Source organism: Prionailurus bengalensis, chromosome A3 (genome assembly GCF_016509475.1).
Source record: "Prionailurus bengalensis isolate Pbe53 chromosome A3, Fcat_Pben_1.1_paternal_pri, whole genome shotgun sequence".
NCBI lineage: Eukaryota > Metazoa > Chordata > Mammalia > Carnivora > Felidae > Prionailurus > Prionailurus bengalensis.
The window spans coordinates 81924610-81947506 of NC_057354.1; the positions used below are offsets into that span (position 1 = coordinate 81924610).

General features: G+C 36.6%; 1 protein-coding gene across 1 annotated transcript in view; it reads right to left on the reverse strand.

Annotated features, from left to right (window-relative positions):
- Positions 1-5048: 5048 nt before the first annotated feature.
- PELI1 (pellino E3 ubiquitin protein ligase 1) overlaps positions 5049-22897 on the reverse strand; it is a 58262-nt gene continuing 40413 nt past the window's right edge. The window contains exons 2-7 of the mRNA XM_043603506.1: positions 19505-19643; positions 16265-16394; positions 13155-13256; positions 8787-8984; positions 8502-8690; positions 5049-7477 (exon numbers count right to left, since the gene is read on the reverse strand). Of these exons, the coding sequence (XP_043459441.1) occupies positions 6911-7477; positions 8502-8690; positions 8787-8984; positions 13155-13256; positions 16265-16394; positions 19505-19575 (1257 nt within the window). The 5' untranslated portion in view covers positions 19576-19643 and the 3' untranslated portion in view covers positions 5049-6910. The remainder of the gene's footprint in view (positions 7478-8501; positions 8691-8786; positions 8985-13154; positions 13257-16264; positions 16395-19504; positions 19644-22897) is intronic.

A 22897-nucleotide genomic window follows, 5' to 3' on the forward strand; every position in this document is an offset into this window, starting at 1 on the left:
TCAAACACTATCCTCTAAAATTGGGAATCACTGTTTATATCACAACAAGAGTTGATGTTTTTGACTCTATTGGCACCTTTAATTTAAAAATAAAAACAATTAAAGTGCAACATAGTTGTCTCTGCTTCAACAAACAAAACTTGGGAATTTAACCAAATCTTGGTGACTCAAGTTCCTGTGTTAGGATGGACATAGGAAACAGAAGTTCTAGTAACAGATTTATCAGTCGGTAGCCACTTTGTCTGATTAGGCTTTGGTTTCTCAACTGTAACTTGATTGCCAAGATCTCTTCTAGTTTCATATTCTATATTTTTAATAACAGCTATACAGTAATAAGATACAGTAGAACTTCAGGAAATCCCAAGGCAGACAGACCTTAGTTTTCCTTTTCAATCTTGGATTGCTTTTTGTGCCTTTTGGACCGATGATAGGCTTTCAAGTCTGGATGACATGCTTTGAGGCTATGGTCGATATTCCTTCTCTTTTCTCCAGGAGAATCTTTTTTTGTTCTCTTCTGGCATCATCTATGGGCTTCTTCTTGTTGCCAAGTCACCTACTTATTGTCACTTTTTGCAATATCTCCATATCTTCCATTTTTATCTTTTCAGCCAATAACGACACATTTTCTGATCAAATAGCTTCGCAAACTTCATTCTTTTGACTGCTTTTGTTAATGCTCCTACTTACAGAGTGTTTTGGTAGCTTAATGGTTCAGAGTTCTAACAGTTTCCTACAATTACCTAAGAAATAGTTTCTGACAGGCCATGATAGCTCATCCGCTTGGGAAAGAATTCCTTCAGTGTGTTAACGTGGGGAAGCAGCAGACAGGACACCAAAAGCACAGGCAACAAAAGCAAAAATAAACAAGTGGGACTCAAAAGCTTTTGCACAGCAAAGCAAACAACAAAATGAAAAGACAACCTGTGGAATAAGAGAGTTTATTTGCAAACCATATCTGATAAGAACTTAATTTCCAAAATATATAAGAAACTCTTAGAACTCAATAGTAAAAAACCCTAGTAACTCTATTAAAAAATGGGCTAAGGACTTGAATATCTAGTTCTCTGAAGATATACAAATGGCCAACATGTATATGAAAAATGCTCAATGTCACTAATCATCAGGGAATGCAAATCAAAACCACAATGAGATGTCATTTCACATGTCAGGTTGACTATTTTCAAAATACAAAAGACAACAAAGTGTTGGCAAGGATGTAGAGCAATTGGAACCCTTGCGCAGTACTGGTGGGAATGCAAAATGGTGCAGCCCCCACGAAAACAAAAAAAAAATTTTTTAATTCCTCAAGAAATTAAAAATATAACTACCATATTATCCAGCCATCCCATTCATTTCTGGGTAGTTACCCAAGAGAATTGAAATGAGGGTCTTGAACAAATAATTAGCACTCTCGTGTTCACTGTGGCACGATCCCCCCAGAGCCAAGGCATGGAAACAATCCAAATGCCCAACAGGTGAATTAATAAAGAAAAAATAGTATATACATACTCTGGAATACAATTCAGCCTTAAAAAAGGAAATTTTGCAATAGGCATTAATATGGATGAACCTTGAGGACATTATGTTAAGTGGAACAAGCCAGTCACAAAAAGACAAATACTTCATGAATCCACCTATATGAAGTGATGCTACTACATCCTGGATGTGAATTTTTCTGGTTGCAGGACTAGAAATGATCATGAGTTTCTGCATCAGTGAATTTGTTGCTACCTTCCAGGCAGCTGCATGGATCTTATAACTAATCATGCTTAACCTGCGAACACCTTTGTGCTAAACTGATTTGTGGCTCACATTTAGCAAGTTTATAGGTCTTCATTAAATCTATTCATGCCACTTCTGGTTCTATCTTACTTTGTTATAATACCAAACCTTTTTTGTTGTTATTCTTTTAAAAATTTTTGCTGATGTTTAATCTTCCTAGTTACAATTTTGGTTTGCCACCTTAAATCATTTTTTAAAAACTGTGCAAGACATAGACTTCAGATCCCACTCAGTGAAAAAGGGGGAAGGAGCATATATGGTAGTTGCATACACAGGTATGGAGCAAGACTTCCAAGGTTCAAATTCCAACTCTTGCACTCATGAGCCATATGAACCTCGGGCAAGTTCCTAGATAATGCTGTGCCTGGTTTTTGTTGTGAAAAGGAGACAAGAGTTCCTACCTCACAGGGCTGTTTTGAGCTTTAATTAATATACTTGAAACTGTATTTAGAACAGAGCTTGATATATAACAAATACTCAAATGTTAGCTGTGAGGAATTTATTTTATGCTGTGGTTTAACATACATAGCTGAATTTACAATCTAATGTCAGCCTGAAGACACCAGCATTCGCATCATATCATTTAAGAGAATGTTTGGATTTGGATGTGATGCTTTACAACACTTACTAGGAAAACTCTTATCTTATTTACTCCATTTTCTGCTGACAGTATTATCAAATACAGGCATATTTCTTTAAGGGAAGCTGGACTTGGAGAGAGGTTCAAGAATTCTTTGTTTTCCATCAACACCTGCATATTAAAAAGATTTTAAAAAACCAAACACAACTTGTGCTTTGCCACGGTCAGAAAGAATTTGAAGCAGCAACATATTAAGATTCAATAAAATAGGACTTTTTTTTTTTTTTTTTTTTTTTTTAAGGCAAGACCTAAGGAAAAAGATGTACATGAATGAGAAGGGAGAAAAACTGTATTAGGATACATTGGCTAAAGGAAGTTACTGTAGTTGAAAACAGAACTTCATTTCCTCAGAAGGCAGCTGAAACAAAGAGAACCACGAGAGGTGTCCCGACTCTCTATTTCAGTGAAAGGAAGTTTGCCATTAATCAGGAGAAATACTTTTTTGTTTCTAAGGTAGCACAGTGTATATGGAGAACATGGATCATGATGGTTTAAGAACTTTGACAGCACCTTAAAAAAGCAGAGACAGTTTACCTTTGGCAAATAACTTGTCTAACAGGGAGTCTCCATCTAACGTCCGTCCAAGGCTAAGTTCCTGATTCCACAAGCAATGCACCCTCCCCCCAAACTTTTATTTTCATAATCTCCACTTCAAACAGTAATTCTATTCTTCTAGTTGCTCAGGCTAGATGAGCCGAGTCATTGACTCCTCTTCTTTTACAACCCATGTTTGATCTGCCAGCAAATATGGTCAGCTCTGCCTTCAAAATACACTGATTCTGTCCACTTTTCAAACCAGCCCCACTGCCACCACTTTGATCCATGCCACCATCATTTCTTTCCAGGGTTACTGTGATGGTCTAACTGGTCTCCCCACTATCACTTTGGTCTATTTGCATCTATTAAAATAGAAGTCAGATCATGTCACTTCCTTGCTCAAAATCCTCCTATTGCCCCCGTCTCACTGAGAATAAAAGCCAAGCCTCAGGAGGCCCTTCATGATCTAGTTTCATCCCCACACCCCACTTATCTCTATCACTTTTCCTTTTTGGCCTTTCACACTATATAGCTACACTGGTGTTTTGCTATTACAGAAATATTCCAAGCACACTTTTACTTCAAGATTTTTGCAATTGCTACTTCTTCTGCCCAAATAATCTCCTAGATGTGGCTTTCCCTTGCCTTCCTACTTAATACTGCAAACATTCCACACACATCACATAAAACATTTTGTATCTCCCTTCCCTGCTTTATTTGTCCCTTCAACACTCTTCACTATCTATCATGCTGTATCTTCTATTTTTCTTACTCATTTCTATCTTCCCCACTAAAATATGAGCTCCGTGAAGGCAGGGATTTTTTTCTTGTTAAATCACCCAAAGTTTAGAACAAGGCTTGGTGCATAGTAGATATTCAAATATCTGTTGCAAGAATTCGTGGATAAAACTTGAGGGCATGGACTAAAAGCATACTTACTTCTGAAAGTGGGAGTAGGAGACAGAAAGAATAATGCAGTTCAGTAAGCAGTATTTTGATAATCTCATTTGCTACAGGGTTAATGCTTAGAACATAAACACAAAAGAATGGATCACCCATCTCTTAGCCAGTGGTCTCTAAGGTGGGATAGCACAAAATGATCCATCACAATGAGAGGCCAAAGTGTTAAAATTATATTTATCTTATAAATTTAAAGAAATAATGGTTGGATTTTCATTGGTGCCCTCACTCACTTGCTCAGTCTATATGTCAGAAGGTCATGCATCACACATGGTTCTTGAGGTATCCTGAGGGAAGAGTAGAGTAGCAGTATTCATGTTAGATGTAATTATAGATTTATTTACATGATTATTTACCCATATACTTTGCATATGTCAGCATGTTCTTTAAATGATGGAAGTAAGCAATTACAGCTTCAGGAAGATAGCCTGGTAAAAGACTCCTCCTTCTGGATATTTACTCTTTCTTGCTTCATGACCCTAAAATGTTAGATGAAGGGAAATTCCCTATACAAATTAAGGAAGTATTTAGATAATTAGATCACTTTCATAAAAGAGTTAAGCCATAAAGATTACCTTTGGGAGACCTGAATGCAACTTTTTCTCCTTGGCCAGAATACTGACATTCCCTTAATACAACTGAGTAAGTAAAAGAGTTTCATTAGATATAGGCAGAATGACGGAACCAATATTCAAAATGCTTGAACAGAAAAACACCTAATGATTTAAATAGCCTGAGTTTTCAAAACTTGAATTTGATAGAAAATGAATCAGACTTTTCATAGCTGGGAGGAGAAAATTCAGGCACTTTGAGAAGAATGTGGACCTTTCATGGACATCGAGGCACTGTGTAAACAGTCTAGTATTCAACTTGCAAAGAGCCAACTCTCAGCAGGACTTAACTAAAGCTTCAATTATTCAACCACTACACAAAGTTCCTTTATTAATAAGTAAGAGATGCTTTCCCAAGAGGACCAGCGATTTAAAGTGTTACATTAAATGCAAATTCTTCACCTATTTAAAGTGAGTATTTTTGAAGTGGGGGAGAGGTAGATTTGTCCACAAGTTTTTGTGTCTGGTTTCCCATTCTCAGTTATGCAATAATGAACTCACAGAGACAAATTCAAGTATCTATTTTGAAAAGTATTTACTTAGTTTGAATAAATTAATTGCAAATAAAAATTAGCTACAATATATAGCCTGAATAGAAATGACTAGAACAAATACAACACAGGACTTGATTTCCTTGCATTAGTCACAAAGCATGTGACTATGTGGAAAACTTCAAAATCAATTATATTTCTTTGAAAAGGGGATAACAGCAGTTACTGATACATCACAACTAGTAAACTTATAATACAAGTTTCCTGACATGCATTTCCTGAGTGAACCCAAATGATCATTTTTAAAAACAAGGAAATTCTGACAAGTTCAATTAAAGTAAAAATAGTTCATGGCTTCTAAGCAAAAGGTTTTTTTTTTTTTTAAACTAAAAGAAAATTCAGAACAGCATAGTAATAGTTATGATAAATTAAAGCTATACTACCACATACAAAAATTTGCTAGAGTCAATTAAGTATTACACAACTTTCAAACTAAAGGAACACAAATCAGAAGATTAAAAAAAAAAAAAAGATCCTGTCTAATCTAAAAGTGTATTGATTTCTACAAGGTCACAAGGGTTTGATGTAGTGCAACTGTCTATGCGTCCCTTGTGGTACATTATGAAAAGGGGAGGGGAGGGAGTGAAGAAACATTTTCTTGCTTCTTGAAGCAAAGAACTCATTGGAATTAGAGAATAAACATACCGTGCAAGTATGTTCCTCTACTCGGCTGTCACTGGCGCTCATCTGCCAACCAAACATTTCCTCGAGTCACACGGTGGCAACTCTCCTTAGAATTCAAAGCCCACACAGTTAAGGCTGGTCTGCTAGGTTAAAAAAAAGGGGGCACTGTTGTCATTCAACCCTTTATCTCTTTCTAGATTTCTTAATGCCTGGGTAAGACCACATACAGAATAATCAATTAGTTAAGCATTTCTTTTTCTAAAAGCAAATCAAGTCACTCTCTTCCTTGTTAATTTATGCTTTTTCTCATGAGAATGATTTTTTTCTAGAAACAGTGAACAGATGAACCACAGTTTATATCTAAAAAATAAACTTGCCAAATGTTGCTGGTACTAAAAACAGATTAGTTATCATGGGAGAAAAATAGATAATCTAGATTAAATTGCATATTCAACGGAGCATATAAAATGTTTCTTAGCATTAAGTTTTCGTTATATACTACACTTGAGAGAAACATTAAGAAAAAGAACTTTCCTGATTATATTCAACGTGGTTAAAAACAAACAGCTCTTACACAATAGTAATTAATATGAATTTGGTTTTACAAAGTATTCTAATTTACCAAATTCCATATTTAGAAGGGGGGTGGGGAGAGGCTCTCTTGTCCTTTCTAAGCTTGCAAATCCTTGAGCTATACTCGCTAAACTACCATTCACACCAAGAGTGTGACACCATCGTTACCATGCTACTCTATCAAGAACATTCTAAGATATTTTCTATAATAAAGATAAATAGAAAAAAGTTAATATACACGTTGCTGTATTTTACAATGTTTGCAACAAACTGTAAACTAACATAGTTTGAACCAACAGTACCCTCAGTTATATAAAACAATTTTTCAACACTGAGGATGGGTGATTCAAAAACACTAAAAGGAAGGCAACAAATTAGACTATGTCTTTTTATCCTCAAAATAGATTTTCAAAACTCAGAATTCAGAAGTCTGGTACTTTCAGAAATTCTTTTCTTGAGTTTCCCAGATTTTTTGATCAGAAATTGTTGCTATTTATTATAAATGTTTAAAAAAATTCTTCATCTTAATGCAAATGACCAGAGCAGAGAAACTGTGACATGGACAACAGGTTGGAAAACCCAACTCACTTAGCTTATAAATTTATAATGTAGTCCTGGAGGACAACTGTCTGTTAGTCTAGAGGTCCTTGGAAAATAAGTCTGATGTAGCCTTGTTCACCAGCCAACTGATGTGCACAAAAGGGGCAGGCTGCGTGAAAAGTATGAGTACCATGAGGAAGTGGGATCTGGGACCAATAGGCAGTTGTCTTTTCTGAACACACATGCCCGCATGGGCTGAACGCATGGGTTGGAGGGCCGGCGTCCACATAAAATCCAGCTTCACATCCAAGCCACAGAGGGACATAGGGACCAACAGACCTACACATGGGACATTCACGATCTTTTCCATCACGTTCTTCTTTGTTTCCCCAGTTATGATAGCCATGCACATGGCCGCAGTTTAGATATACCCATGGTTGTTTTTCATCAACAACATCTTTCCTCTTCATACTAGGAAACGCTAGTGTGTTGAACCCGACAGGGCATTGAGGTCGTGCTGCATTGATTTCCTGTCTTAAAGCTTCTAAATGCTTCACTGTAGGAGTGTGGGAAAGGCCTTCTGCAGTACGCCACAGCAATGTTGCACCGCAGAGGTCAATTAACGAGCCATCTTGTAATTGATTGGTTTCAATTTCCACCTAGAGGAAACAAGAATCAAAAAACACATTCACCACTGTGTTTTCAATTTTCACGTGAAAGTTTTGGTCTTACATGCTCCTTACTCAAGAATTGAGATTTCCTATGACTGTTACTAAATAGAAGAAACTCTAATGGTAGTCATGAAAAATGTAAGTTTGAAAACCAAAGGTAAAATATCGAGCAGGAACAGATTTCTTTTCAGCCTTATGGTAAAGACGATAGATGATTAAAACATGTGGCTCATCAGTAAGTCTAATATTTCCAATATATGTCATGATCGAAGAGATATAGATACAAATAGAAAATCACAGTTCTATTTAACTTAGGAAAGCTTAGGTTTTAAAACATATTAACATGATATGAAAGAATAAATTTTTCAAGTGTCTTGATTAAAACATTCAGATATTATCCTCTAGTATAATATTTAGTAGTCCGTGTTTTTTTTTTTTTTTTAAATTTTTTTTTTCAACGTTTTTATTTATTTTTGGGACAGAGAGAGACAGAGCATGAACGGGGGAGGGGCAGAGAGAGAAGGAGACACAGAATCGGAAACAGGCTCCAGGCTCTGAGCCATCAGCCCAGAGCCTGACGTGGGGCTCGAACTCCCGGACCGGGAGATCGTGACCTGAGCTGAAGTCGGACGCTCAACCGACTGCGCCACCCAGGCGCCCCTAGTAGTCCGTGTTTTATAGTCAGACTTGTGTCAGCAAGAGATTTAAGAGTTTTTGGAGGGGCCCTTGGGTGGCTTAGTTGGTTAAGCATCTGACTCTTGATTTCGGCTTAGGTCATGATCTCAAAATTTGTAGAGTCAAGGCCTGTGTCGGGCTCTGCACTGACAACATGGAGCCTGCTTAGGATTCTCTCTCTCCTTCTCTCTGCCCCTCCTCTGCTCATGCTCTCTCTCTCTCAAAATAAACTTAAAAAAAGAAAAAAGAGTTTTTGTAAATACGTAATACATTCAGTCTAACTCACCTTAGGTACAGTTTACTGTACCTAGGTAAGAAACTACATCTTAATACTTACCATTTTTCCTCTCTGCTGAGCTGATCTGGTTTCCCGCAGGCTGAACACATTTCCGCACACTGATATTTCTCTCCATATTCCAGGCTTGGAGTCTTCTGTGAACCCATTGCGTGGATGCATAACAAGAACGCCATTAGTGGTCAAACCATCCATCTGCCCATCTGATGTCTTCCATTTGGCAGCCTTCTCCTAGTAGCAGTAAGAATAGTGAACTTTCATTTATTTGTAAATTGGAAACAGAAGTGGTTATAAAATAACACATCATTTAGGAAAATAGCTTTTTACCCCAAGGAAGATGTTTTTTGATGAGTCAAATCCTGCAGCATAAATCCGTGCTGTAAAGGGGGGATTCCGTTCACATATGATTCTACAGGCAAACCTTGATATAGTGCTTTGCACGGACTGTGTATCAGAATTACTTTGGCTTCCGGGAACTGTGTCAGTTACTACAAAATCAATTGGACTTTCAGTTGACCGACCAATCTAAGGGAAAAAGAAATATCTATAAACCTATTGAAAGGAATACAGTGGAAAATCCATTCAAGAAAGGTACAGTAAGATGAAATCATTAAACTTCTAGAATTTCTAAAGCTTAATAAACTTATACTGAACTCTGAGAGCATCTACACCGTAAAAAACTAATCTGTCAAACTTGTTCTGATGTAATAATCATTTAGAGCACAGAAAGAATTAAGTGGGAACTTACCACCCAGAATATATGAAACCCTCAGGGAATGCAGAGCTTCGGATGGCTGAGATTTTAGATGGCTGCAAATTTTAATTTTAACCCCTTTGGATGGAAATATGCCTACCATGTATTACTCTACCTTCTTTACCAGAATGTAGTGAACATACAAGTAAATCTTCTACGATGACTCAAGGACATTAAAGCATAAATACCATTTAAATTAAACTGAAATGCAGTGATGTCTTCAGGCACTATAAAGGTGTACAAGAATGCTGATCCTTATGTTAACGTTAAGAGCTTACACAGGTTTGCTTTGAGGTCTTATGTATACTTTACAGATATTCTTGTGTTTTTTGTCAGCTTGTCAGCTATCATTTCTTACTGTTGGGCACACTCATCTCTAGCAGCATGCTCTCCTCTAACCAGTTAACTATTTTTCTGCTATTGGTTGAGAAATCAAAAAAACTAAACCTCAAAGAACAGTATTTCAAAAGGTTCTTGGTAAGATCTTAAAAGAGTCTCCACAGAGCAAAGAAAAGGAATTTCAGCCCATGGCCTGTGTGGCCTTTATTTTATATGCCAGATGTCCTTTTTTATTTTCTTCCTGGTTCTTGGCCATATTTCTCAAAGATAAGGTTCCCAGCTAAGGAGAGTTCTGGTGGGTGGGTCAGCAAATTAAAACATCTTCAGAAGTACCAGCTAGTAAAGAAATTAATTTTCATTTTGAAAGATGAAAGTTGTAAAGGAAATCAGTGGAACAGATGACAGAACTGACAAGTGTCACAGGGTTTTAAAGTAAACATTTAAAAATGATCAGTTCATTCACGGGTTTGTTACAAAGTAGTATCTAAAATTGAGGAAACTGGATACTGAGAAAAAACACTGACCCTCCACAAAGATGACACTTCAGTCATTCTTTGTATAGTTGAGCCTCAAGAATTCCTCATACCTACACACCTTTGGATAAAATACTTTTAGTGTTTTTGTCCTATCATCAATTGTAAGTCATTAGTTTGGATAGTTTTTGAAAGAAATTGGTTGGTTAACAAATGTAAGACTGGATGTCCGTCCCTTTTCCTGCTTTTTAAGATAATAATAGCCAAAGAAAATGGTCTCTGACTTTTGAAACTAAAAATATTTCCAAAAATAAAGGCTCTTTTATGTTTTTTATTAAAAAAGTTTTTTTTAATGTTTTACTTATTTTTGAGACAGAGAGAGACAGAGCATGAATGGGGGAGGGGCAGAGAGAGAGGGAGACACAGAATGCGGAGTAGGCTCCAGGCTCTGAGCTGTCAGCACACAGCCCTACGCGGGGCTCGAACTCACGAACCACAAGATCATGACCTGAGCCAAAGTCTGATGCTCAACCAACTGAGCCACCCAGGCGTCCCAAGGCTCTTTTAGATCCAAAAGATGTAGGCCAGGAAATAGATTGAGGATTGATAGTTAGAATCAAGAAATTCAGAAATGGCACTTATTTGGGAGGAGAGATTATTCCAGAAGAGTTGATATTTGATCTGGGACTTGGAGGATATTTAAGACAACAAAGCAATATTGGTAAAGACAGGTAAGAAGGAAGAAATCTCACGAATTTATAAAGAGAAGAAACCTCTGTGATCGTGATCAGATTCCAAAATATAATTTTTGTGTGTTAAGATAAATTTTGTAATTCTTTCTCTTTTGAACTGCTACTATGAGCTTTAAAAACATAGATCCCTATCATGTTATTATCTCCCACTCTCATTAAAAACCCCAAAGGTCTCTTACAGGCTATCCAAACTTCTTAGTTTCTTATTTCTATAATAATTAGAAACTGACCTCACAATTTGCTTCCCACCAATCCAGTTTAATTTCATATCATTGCTATTCACACGAAAAGTATATTCTAGCTACAAGCAGCTTACTTGTCAATCTACCACACTGTGTACTTTGCCATCTCTTTTGTCAGAATGCCTTTCTACTGGCTGGACTGGCAAAATCCTGCTCAACTTGACTAAAAAAAAAAAATGAAGGGGGCACCTGGGTGGCTCAGTTGGTTAAGTGTCCGACTTCAGCCTAGGTCATGATCTCACGGTTTGTGGGTTCAAGCCCCACATCGAGCTCTGTGCTGACAGTTCAGAGCCTGAAGCCTGCTTTGGATTCTGTGTCTCCCTCTCTCCCTCTGCCCCTCCCTTGCTCGTGCTGTCTCTCTGTCTCTCTCTTGAAAATAAACAAACAATGAAAAAAAAAAAGGCCGGGATAAAAAGGCACTACTATTAAAGTCTTTCCCTCACCCTTCTTCAATCCAATCAGAAGCTTCACATTTAGACTACCAGTGTAGGCTGTGAATACAATCAACTTGTAATGTCTCCTTTATTTAACTTCAGTGTCCACCAATGCAGAGTTGGAGTTTGTATAGCTAATGAATTGAACAATAAATTATCTTGTTCAGTTTGGAAGCAATCCTAGAATGTGTATACAACCAGTTTCTCAAAGACTGGCTAATTTATCAGGGTGGTTTCTGATGTATCTCCATTTTTTTGATATAGAAATGTTTGGATTTTCCATACAAATAATGCTTGTAGAAGGAGCATCATGTCTATTATATTGGGAAAAACTCTCCATTCCTTTTTGAAAAGGAGAAAACAAAAAATGGCGCAACTTATTTAAGGACCTTCATAAGATGGTAAAGACACTGTTCCATAATTCAGAATGCCTGGTTTAATCCCAATTTTGCCCCCACCTAACTTTGTAACATTGAATTCACAAGATTTCAGTAACTTTATTGACAAAAAGTAAGGGATAAACAAATAAATTTAAGATATTATCTAAAACTAAAATTCTGGGGTCAAACATCTAGATAGCATCTTGATTCTTAAAAAAGTTAATTAGGCACATTCATTTTAACTGGCTATCAGTGAAAAAAAATGTGGAAATCATCCTAAAGCTTCTGTTAGGTTCTCATTAAGATCCCAACCTTCATCTTCATTAAGGGTGTTATTTATTTTAAATTTTTTTGGGAAAAGCAAGAAAGACATAAACATACAACCATATTCTAATATTAACTACAGAGACACTATTCTAGAAAATTCAGTATTCTATTAGAAGGGCAGTGAGTGACTTCAGAGAAATATTTTGTTACTGGTTATAATTAAAGACATCCCAGGCCTTTCCACATTCAATCTTGTAAATAAAGAAAAACTGCAAAGTCACTGGGACAGTAATTATAAGAGCAACATTATCAGGTACTAGTAATGTCCTATTTGTTTCCAAACAACCCAGGGCTTTACAAAACCAAATAAAGGAGAAGACCATGATTTTAGTTTTCATCTTTCGGTTTGACTGTTCTATCATATATCAAGTTTACCAATGTACCAATCAGCACTGGACTGGTACAAAAATGAGAGAAAAAAACCTTTTACTGCATCAGTAGTAGCTTGGAGCAAATATGTGCTAGAAAACAAGCCTGACACATACATGATATGGACAGTTACAGACTGCCCATACATTTTGTTGCCTTGAGAGGAAAAGTGGGAAATAGTGGCAAAAAAGGTCATAAATATGTGCAGAATATTTCTTGGTTCCTTTTTTGGGATAATAGCTAACTGAACTATTATTATAACTACTATTATTAATAGCTAAGTGTTTACCAGCCACCTGGCAGAGCTTTGAGCACTTCACATGTACTAACACATTTAAGCCTCCTAAATGTCATTATGAGGGAAGCTCTATTATCTGCACTTCATAGTAGGAAACTGAGGCATAGAGTGGCTAAGTAATGTTTACTAGGAATTCTGACTTCAGAGCTCATTTCTTAACCATGCTATGCTGACTTCTATATATGAGATTTAGAAATCAAAATATATTTTAATGAACTACGTGGTTAAAATATACTAATCATTAATCTGAACACAGGAAAAGTCACTGACAATAGGTTTTTAACTTTTTTGTTTTAAGGAAAAAAAAAAATTCAGATGTCATAATACCTGAAACATATCAGTGTTGCTGTCATGAGTATATTCAACCACTACTGTCTGGGCCCGAGATAAGGTATACGATATGCTGTGCTGGTCCTTGTTGCTTATTGCCTAAGAAAGAAAAGATTAATAGCAAAAATTAGCTGGTAGGGTAATCAAATCAAATTTAAAAAAGAAAAGTAATGTATTACATACTTGACATATTTTCTCCTAAAATTTAAGGGAGAAAATAACTCTTCCATAACCTCAGCTGTGACAGTAGCTTCTTGGGTCGAGTGGGGTGTAAAAATAATCTGAAGATGTTATAGAGTAAGAACATAATTTCATTGTATAAAAACACTATAAAATATGGATCTCCCTTACAAATATTTTAAATGATAAAATAATCAAAATCGAGTCCCATGTAGAAACTGAAAACAGTACTGAATACTGTTCTAATAAGGAGAAAATACAGTATTTTTCAAGATAATGAAGAAAATTATTTTTAAAGTAACTCAAAGAGTTATATTAAGTTACCACAAGCAGAGTTAACTGTTTTTAACCATTCCGTGGCTCTATAGATGATAAATATTTGCCATACGCTGGGCCAAATATGGAAAAATTCATAGAATGATTAAACATTACCAAAGGAAATGGACATAATGCTTACGACTGTACTTCTGACTTATCCCAAACTAAAAACATTGCTAAAAAGAACTTTTTGGTTTTGTTTTCAGGCATTTTCTATGTATATGAGTTGAAGATAATATCAGAAAGGGGGAAAACCTACACAAAGGAAGTGGAAACAGACTGCATAAAAGGAAAACAGAAAAGAATGATTATACACAGCAAAGAAGCTAAATTTAAAAATGTTTCTTAACTAGAACTTTGGTATCATAAATCTTAACTTGGTTTCAATTTGTAGGTAATCTGTAATAGATAAAGCCCTAAAACAGTAGCTTTAAAATTAATTAAGATTGTGAAATTTTCAAATATTTAAAGAGAATAAACAAAACACCTGGGTACCAACTACCCAGCTCGATCAAAGCATAATAATGTCACTTTTACTTCTGATTTCTTAAAAGAAATTAAATTCAACAGGTAATATCAATGCTGCTTACATGTTCTTCTTACTCTCCTCTCTTCACAGAGGTATCTAACCTCATTAAATGCACTGCAGATCCATTCCCATGCACGTTGTTAACATTTTAAAAATAAACATTATATAATCGTTTTACAGGCTTTAAAACCTAGAATTACTTTAATTCAGCACAAACCAATGATTTTTCAATCAAATAGTTGCCCAGAACCTTAGAAGTTAATTCTCAATGGCTAAAGAGATTTGAAAACACAGGGTTTTGTGTACATTGAGACTGTAATCCCTGGCTTTTTTTTAGCTATTAAACCTACTCTTAGATTAAGAATAAGAACTATGTCAAGTTAAGTTCTCACTTGACTGAAAAGCAGGGTTTAATCATATCCTAGATGACTGCCAGAATAGGGTATTTTAAAAGTGGGATCAGAAATATTTTCCCTATGATAGTGGTTCTCAACCACAGGTAGTATTAGCTGTGTAAGGGGCACTTGGAAATATGTAGGTACATATTTTGGCTGTCACAATGATTTGAAGGCTTAAATGGCATTAGTGGTTGGGACAAGAATGTTAAATGTCCTGCAATATACAGGACAATCCTGCATAGAAATGGCACACCCAAAATGCAATAGCACTCCTGCAGAGGCAATTCTGGAATAAAGTTCCTCAGGTTGGATCAATTAGCCGTTCACTTTCAACCTGCTTAGCACATCCCTTCTCTGCAAAAAGAGACACTTAAAAGAAATTGTCCCTTTTCTACATTTACTGGGTCTCAAACAGTAATAGAGAAGGCCTCATCAAGGCAAGAGGACTGTTCTAGACACTACACTGGACACAAACAAATCCAATTAACTTCAGGACTGGAGTTATGACCTAAAACAAGCCATCACATGTCAATTTCTCTCTCATTTATTTAGCTGACAAAGATATGCCTCAGATGGTATAATATTGATGCACATCCTGGGGCTGCTTAGCTAAAAACACAGGTATTTCCAGAAGCTCAGAAACACTTTGTAATTTTTATTCATTCAACACGATATCAAATACAGTTTGTGTTACAAAATTGGAAGTAGAAGAATTCATAGAAATGTAAAGATTTGAAATTCCCCCTAATTGTCTATCACTCCAGGAAAAGCCGCAGTGTTCTGAAATGAGGGTCCAGTTCTGGAGATTTGGATAAAGAAAGAAAAAGGAGCTAAGAGCATTAAATATGTGAGGAGACTGAGAAGTTAAACTGTAGATACAGTTGGGTATTTGCTTTTACAGCTTTGATTCATTTTAATAATTACTGAGGTCTACTTTGTCCAAGGCACTATATTAAAAGCTATGATGGTCAGAGGCACCTGGGTGTGTCAGGAGACTCTTGATTTTGGCTGAGGTCATGAAATCATGGTCACCATGGTCACCAGGGTCATGGGATCAAGCCCTACATCAGGCTCCACTCTGAACATGGAGCTTGCTTAAGATTTTCTCTCTCTCTCTCTCTCTCTCTCTCCCTCCCACCCCTGACCTCTGCCCCTTTGTCCTGCTAGTGCTAAAAAAAAAAAAAAAAAAAAAAGCAAAAAAAAGCTATGAGGGTCATAAAATGAGCAAACAAAACATATGAGCGTACACAAAATCTCTGATAAAGACCCTTACTTTAGAAAAATCTCCTCATCCAAACTATGCTTCTAGAACCTGAGTATGCTTATTATATACTACATTCCTTGCCCAGCCCAGGCAAGACCTCCTTTGGTAATAGTGGAAGCCCTGGCCCAAACCTACCTTTTTTTTTTTTTTTTTTTTTTTTAAATAAGAAAAGGGAATGTTTCCTTCTAATTTCCACCCACTGATCCTGGTGTGTCACTTAAAATAAAAAGTCTGATGCCCTTCCATATGGCGGCCCTTCAAGTATTATGTCTCCAAAGAGTCTTCTCCCATCCAAACAAAAGGAAACTTCTGGTACAGAATGTGAAGTGAATGCTAGAGAATATAAACAACATGTACATGTCTTTCAATTTCTCCAAGTTAACAGATTTATTTTAATCTGTGTTTGTTTGTTTTTTACCTTTGCAGCCTGAGGAGTACAAGCAATATGCACAGTGCTGGGCTTCACCCCATTTGCCTTAGGTCTTTTAAACAAAGCAAACCTACTTTTCCTTCTTCCTCTATCGCCGTTTGGGAGAGATCCATTATACCTGGTGGAGGGAAAAAGTCTAGGTGATCTCTTTTAAGAACCACACAATTTTAAATGAAATGCTTTACTTTTGCCTTACAATAAGAATCAATCCCCAATTAATCATTTATTAGCACATTGTAAGTATCTCAAATTCCATTTAGTCACTGCTGATCCCCAGACCAGCTGTCTACGAGTATGAAACAAAATGAGATTTTGGTTACATTCCAAGTCACAAAGAAGTATTTTTTGGATTATAAATAGTCTTAAGTTATATGTATTTTTCTTCCCTCTTTTATTCAAGATAATCAAGAGCTGATTAATGGCATATCTGATTCCTTAGGACTCATTCTGTATCTTTTAAAGGTAAATGTTTGCATGTGCTAATACAACCTTTAAAAAAGTCCAGTATGAATTGTCTAAAACAGAATCTCCTTTAATTGTCATTTAAATAGCTTAACTTTTGAGAGTTTTTAGATTTGTTTGATAAGTCTCAGTGACTTGAATGCACACATACACATTCACATACATATTGGCAAAACCTGTCCAAAGGAGATGCCTGATAAGTAGTGATTAAATATACTTTTGTTGTTCAGATCTCATAATCATTTCTCTATGATAACATATATATGTCTTGAAAATAAGCAAGTAAGTAAGAACTGAATAGGAAAGAAGTTCACACCAAAACACTGGGTGTTTACTATGTATTAGGCACTGTTGTGTTCTTTACCACATAACATCTCATTTAATCTATCCTCATAGAAACTCTTGAGATTGGCATCACTCAACCTTTACAGGTTAGGAATTAAGTTATTCCTCAGAGGAGTAAGATTCCTTAGAGGCTCAGAGAAATTAAGCCATTTTCTGAAGGTCACACAAGTGATAATGGAAAAACTAGGATTTGAATCCAGGTGTTTGTCATGCTTTTTTCATTCTTTATTGCTTCATTATGGCACGAACAGTGCCTTAATAATAATCTCCTCATTCACTGTCCCATGCCCTCTGACAAAATCTTTGGTTTGCTAGTCTCTCATATATAGTTGGTCAATCTGAGGGAAAATGAGGCAGGGACTAGGGCCAGTTTTGAGGTTGAAGGAGAATATAATTGCAAAATGGCCTACATTAGTGGCTGAGAAGGAAGAGGAAGAAACTTACACTGCCACATACAGAAATCATACTAACTCTTTACACAAAACTAAACACACTGATTTCTATTGGAGAAAGTCCTTGCTAATCAGAGTTCAGAGCAGTGCCCCTTAGTTAATACACTACTCATTCCAGGATGTGTGTTGCCACCAGACCCACTGTGGGTACCTGACCCTTCTGTCTGCCAAGTTGCATGACTTGTTTCTCTTCTGGGAATATGCTCCCCTCCCTCATTGAGTTACCATCGATCAAAGCTCTTTTCTAAGTAATGACAACACCAAACTGACAACCATATCCAGCTTTATTTCTCCTAGGAGGCTGAAAAGTATTATTTGTATTTTAAGATACCAAGAGTGCCAATGCAGAGACAACCACTAACTGAGGGTTAAATGAGAAACTGCTGGGCTAAGAAAGGCAGTTTAAACCATATACTCAATTTTAAATTCTAGTCTTCAGGGATGCCTGGGTGGCTCAGTCAGTTGAGTATCCAACTCCTGGGAGTTGAATCGTTGCCTGGGATTTTCTCTCTCCCTCTCACTCTGCCCCTCTACTGCTTGTGTTTATGCACATTAAAAAAAAAAAAATAAATTCTAGTCTTCAAAGGACTCAAATTTCCTGGCAGAAGAATTTAATTTGGAATATTTTTTGGTACTTAAAAGCTGTTTGTTATTAATACATTAAGATCTATGTGATTTGAAATTATAACATTGTAGTTACTACATAAGTTTCTAATCTTTTAAGTTGTTTTTATTTTTAGGTCTCAAAGGGTCTTAGATGATCTTGTCTGTCATTTTACCGAAGAGCAACCGAACGCCTAGAATGGTTAGGTAACTTGCCCAAGGTCATATATAATAGCAATGTTGGAATAGGTACTGGAATGTAGCATTCCTGACTTCCAGTCAAGGTCATTAACTCCATATGATCTGTCTAGTTTCTTTTACTCTCTCATCTGAAACAATGGACACATTCTCACTTAAACAAGAACTTGTACCAACCTGATTCTAAAGCATGTTGTGATGTACAGAGAGCTGTTTTCTAGACAGAAGAGAAAGGGAAAGTAAATTTTGCAATTTCTAGTTTCTGAGATTTCTAGCTAGTAGACTAATATTGTGTCTCTGTTTTGATTAATGCAAGTTTAGACTGAATAAATTGAAATAATGGAATCATTTGTTCCTCAATCTTTAGATTGTGTTTATGTAAATGGATGAGAATACTTAGGAAGCAAATAAGTAGTGAGATCCTGGCCTTCAAAGTCATCGTATCATTATGTCTATACAACCCTATCATAAGCAGCACAGGGCCATAAGCCCAAAGCAACAACTTCCTCAGAGGTATAAAGTAACAAATAAATGCTAACCTATGTGAAATGACCTCAAGGGGGGAAGGGATTTTGGTAAAGACAGCTGAGGCAAACTTTTCTAAAAGATAGGATAGGGAAGACAAATGTAATGACTATATGACTTTAGATAAATACATTATTTTATCTTAAGAGGATTTGTGTTGGGGCGCCTGGGTGGCGCAGTCGGTTAAGCGTCCGACTTCAGCCAGGTCACGATCTCGCAGTCCGTGAGTTCGAGCCCCGCGTCAGGCTCTGGGCTGATGGCTCAGAGCCTGGAGCCTGTTTCCGATACTGTGTCTCCCTCTCTCTCTGCCCCTCCCCCGTTCATGCTCTGTCTCTCTCTGTCCCAAAAATAAATAAACGTTGAAAAAAAAAAATTTTTTTTTTAAGAGGATTTGTGCTTTCTGGGGGTGAGGGTGAGGCAAAATTTATGCATATTAGAGCACTTATAAGAGATGGCATAAAAATGAGAATTGAAAGAGTTTCTTGATTTAATATTATCAACATTATTTTGAGAACATATTACCTTGTAGCTCTAAATTGTTTTTGGAAATAGGTAGGAAATATATTCTAAAAAGGTTTGATTTAGATGCCAAAATTACTACCTATTATTCAGTTTTATGTGTCATCAGATGGGGAAAACTTACCCTAAGACAATGAGTTCACCATATTTTACTGGTGCTTTGGATGGATGATTTTCTTGATCAGGAGAAAACATGAGCTTGGCTGTCTTTCTCAAATCTTTGTTCACTGGTCAGGAGCCTTGGACACCTTTAGCATTATCTCCTAGAGGGAAAAGTTTTCATTAATAATATGAACAATGAATTTCAGTTAAAATAAAGATGTTGGGGCACCTGGGTGGCTCAGCTGGGTAAGCATCCAACTTTGGCTCAGATCATGATCTCACGGTTCATGGGTTCAAGTCCCTTATGGGACTCTATGCTGACAGCTCAGAGCTTGAAGCCTGCTTCAGATTCTGTCTGTCTGTCTCTCTCTCTGTCCCTCCTCTGCTCACACTCTGCCTCTCTTTCAAAAATAAGTAAACATTAAAAAAAATTAAAATAAAGATGTTATTTTCTAGCAGTCCTTGTGAGTACAATATTATGTAAAATATATCACATTATATAGAAGGTGTGTGACATTTTTCCGAAGAGTGGTTATATATTTGGTCCAACTGTTTAAATAGTTTAAAAATGTAAATTTGGAAATTTCCACTTCTAGGAAGATAGAGTAGGAGTGTTTTTCCCTATTATTTGCACTAACTACAACTAAAAACTCTGGGTATTATATATAAAATATAGGAAGACTCTGAAAAGTAGAGAAGGTGACCAGCTAGGGACCTTGGAGCACAAGGAACGACAAAGTGCTGAGTTCTCTGGGTTTTCTTTTTGCTTAATATACCCCGGTTTAGAGCTGAAGAGAATCCAGCAATCTGGAAATGTCAATTGGCAGAGACAAAAAAAAGCCACCTCCAAAGCTTGTACACTCTAGTTAAAGGAAGGAGAAAGGGGCAGCCTTAGCAAGACAGGTAACTTTTGACAATAGCTAGTCTACTGCAGCCAACCACCACAGAAGTCACTGGCCCTACCACTGCCCACACAAGCAAGAGCCAAATGGGGAGCCTTGACTTCCACCTCAGAAGGCCATAATGAAGAGTCCCTTGCCCCTGACAACCAAGGTATTTGTAAGGGCAGCCAAGTAGGGAGCCAGGACTTCCACCCTCCTGGTTGGTAACATGTCCTCATCCCTACTCTAGCTATGTCAGTGGAGACCATATGGGGAGCCTGGACTTCCACCCTCATCTGACAGTAACAAGGATCTCCTACCCTTGGGTGTCAATGAAGGCTGAGTATGGGACCTGGAGTTCTAGGTCTACCTGGAAGTTATAAGGAGGCAGTCCCTATTCCCCTGCCAAAGCAGTGTCAGAAAAAGACAGTGGAAGCAGATTTAAATAACATCCAGAGTCTCAGAACATAATGACAAAACGTCTAGGTTTCAACAGAAAACCATTCATCATAGTAAGAACTAGAAAGATTTTTAAGACAATGCAAAAAGAATAATCAATAAATATGAAAGCTGAGATGACAGAGATGTCAGAATTACCTGACAAAGATTTTAAACCAACTATGATAAAAATGTTTTAGTAAGCAATCACAAACATACATGGGACAAACAAAAAATAGAAAGTCTTGACAAAAAAAAAAAAAAAACAAACAAGATTCAAAAGCTCACTTTTTAGTATGGGCTCACCAGCAGAATAGAAGGGACATAATAAAGAATCAGTGAACCAGAAGATAGAAATTACCTAATCTTAACAAGAGAGAAAATAGGCGAAGAATAAGAAAGAAGAAAGAAGAAAGGAGAAGAAAAGAGAGAAAGAAAGAAACAAAGAAAGAAAGAGAAAGAAAGAAAGAAAGAAAAAGGAAGAGCAGAGCCTCATGGACTTGTGGGACCACAGCAAAAGATCTAATGTCTGTATCACTGGAACCCAGAAAGAGAGGAGAAAGAATGGAGCTAAAAAAAAGTATTCAAAAATATAATGGCCAAAAACTTAACAAATTTGGAAAGAGGAACACATATTCAAGAAGCTAAACAAACCTCACACAGCATAAACCTGAAAAAATCCACTCCAAGATACATCATAATTAAACTTCTGAAACTAAAGGCAAAGAAAATCTTGAAAGCAATCAGAAAGAAAGAGAAATTACATCTTACTTAGGGGGCAAGGGGGAGGGGGAAAGAGCAATTAGAATGACAGTGGATTTCTTACCAGAAACTATGGAAGCCATAAGAAAGTAGCTTATTTTTTTCAGGTGCTAAAACAACTGTCAACTCAGAATCTTATACCCAGCAAAAATGGAGGAGAAATCAAGACAGTCTCAGGTGAGGGAAAATTTGTCACCAACAGATCTACTCGAATAGAATGGCTAGAGTAAATTCTCTAAGAAGAGAAATGATAAAAGAGAAGAACCTTAGAACATCAGAAAAGAAGAAACAACATGGTAAGTAAAAGTATGGGTAAATACAATACGCTTTCCTTTCCTTGAATTTCTACATTATGTCTGAAAGTTATAGCAAAAATTAACACCATCTGATGTGGTTCTAAATGTATGTAAAGGAAATATTTAAGACAATTATATATGGCACACCTGGACACTTATCCTAGAGAAATGAAGACTTATGTTACAAAACCTGTACATGAATCTTTATAGCAACCTTATTCATAATAGCCCAAACCTGGGAACAATCCAGATATTCTTTACTGAGTGAATGATTAAACTGTCATACATCTATGCTGTGAAATAGTACCCAGCAATAAAAAGGAACAAACTACTGGTATATGAAATAACATGGATGAATCTCTAGAGAATGATACTGAGTAAAAAAAGCCAACCTCAATGGGTTACACAAATGATTTTATTTATGTACCATTCTTGACATGACAGAACTACAGAAATGGTTAACAGATAAATTCTTGCTAGGAGTTAAGGAGGGGGTGGGAGTAAAAGGGAAGTAGGTGTGGCTACAAAAGGACAATAGGAAGGACCCCTGTGGTGAATGGACATGTTCTGTATCTTTACCAGTGTCAATATTCTGGTTGTGATATTTTACTATAGTTTTGCAAGATATCACCATTGAGGAAAATTGTGTAAAGGGTATACAAAATCTCTGTATTATTTCTTCTGGCTGCATAGGAATCTACAATGACCTCAAATTAAAACGCTTAATTTAAGGGGCATCTGGGAGAGTCAATCAGTTGATCATCTGACTCCTGATTTCAGCTCAGGGTCATGGGATTGAGACCCTACATCAGGCTCTGTGCTAAGCATGGAACCTCCTTAAGATTCTCTCCCCTCACCTCCCACCCCTCTCCCTGGCTCACAAGTACTCTCACTCTTTAAAAAAAAAAAAAAAAGAAAAGAAAAGAAAAGAAAAGAAAAGAAAAGAAAAGAAAAGAAAGAGAAAAAAAGCCTTATTAAAAAATATAAATTTGACACACATATGGAAAACAAGAATAACACTTCTGATAAGCCACAAAA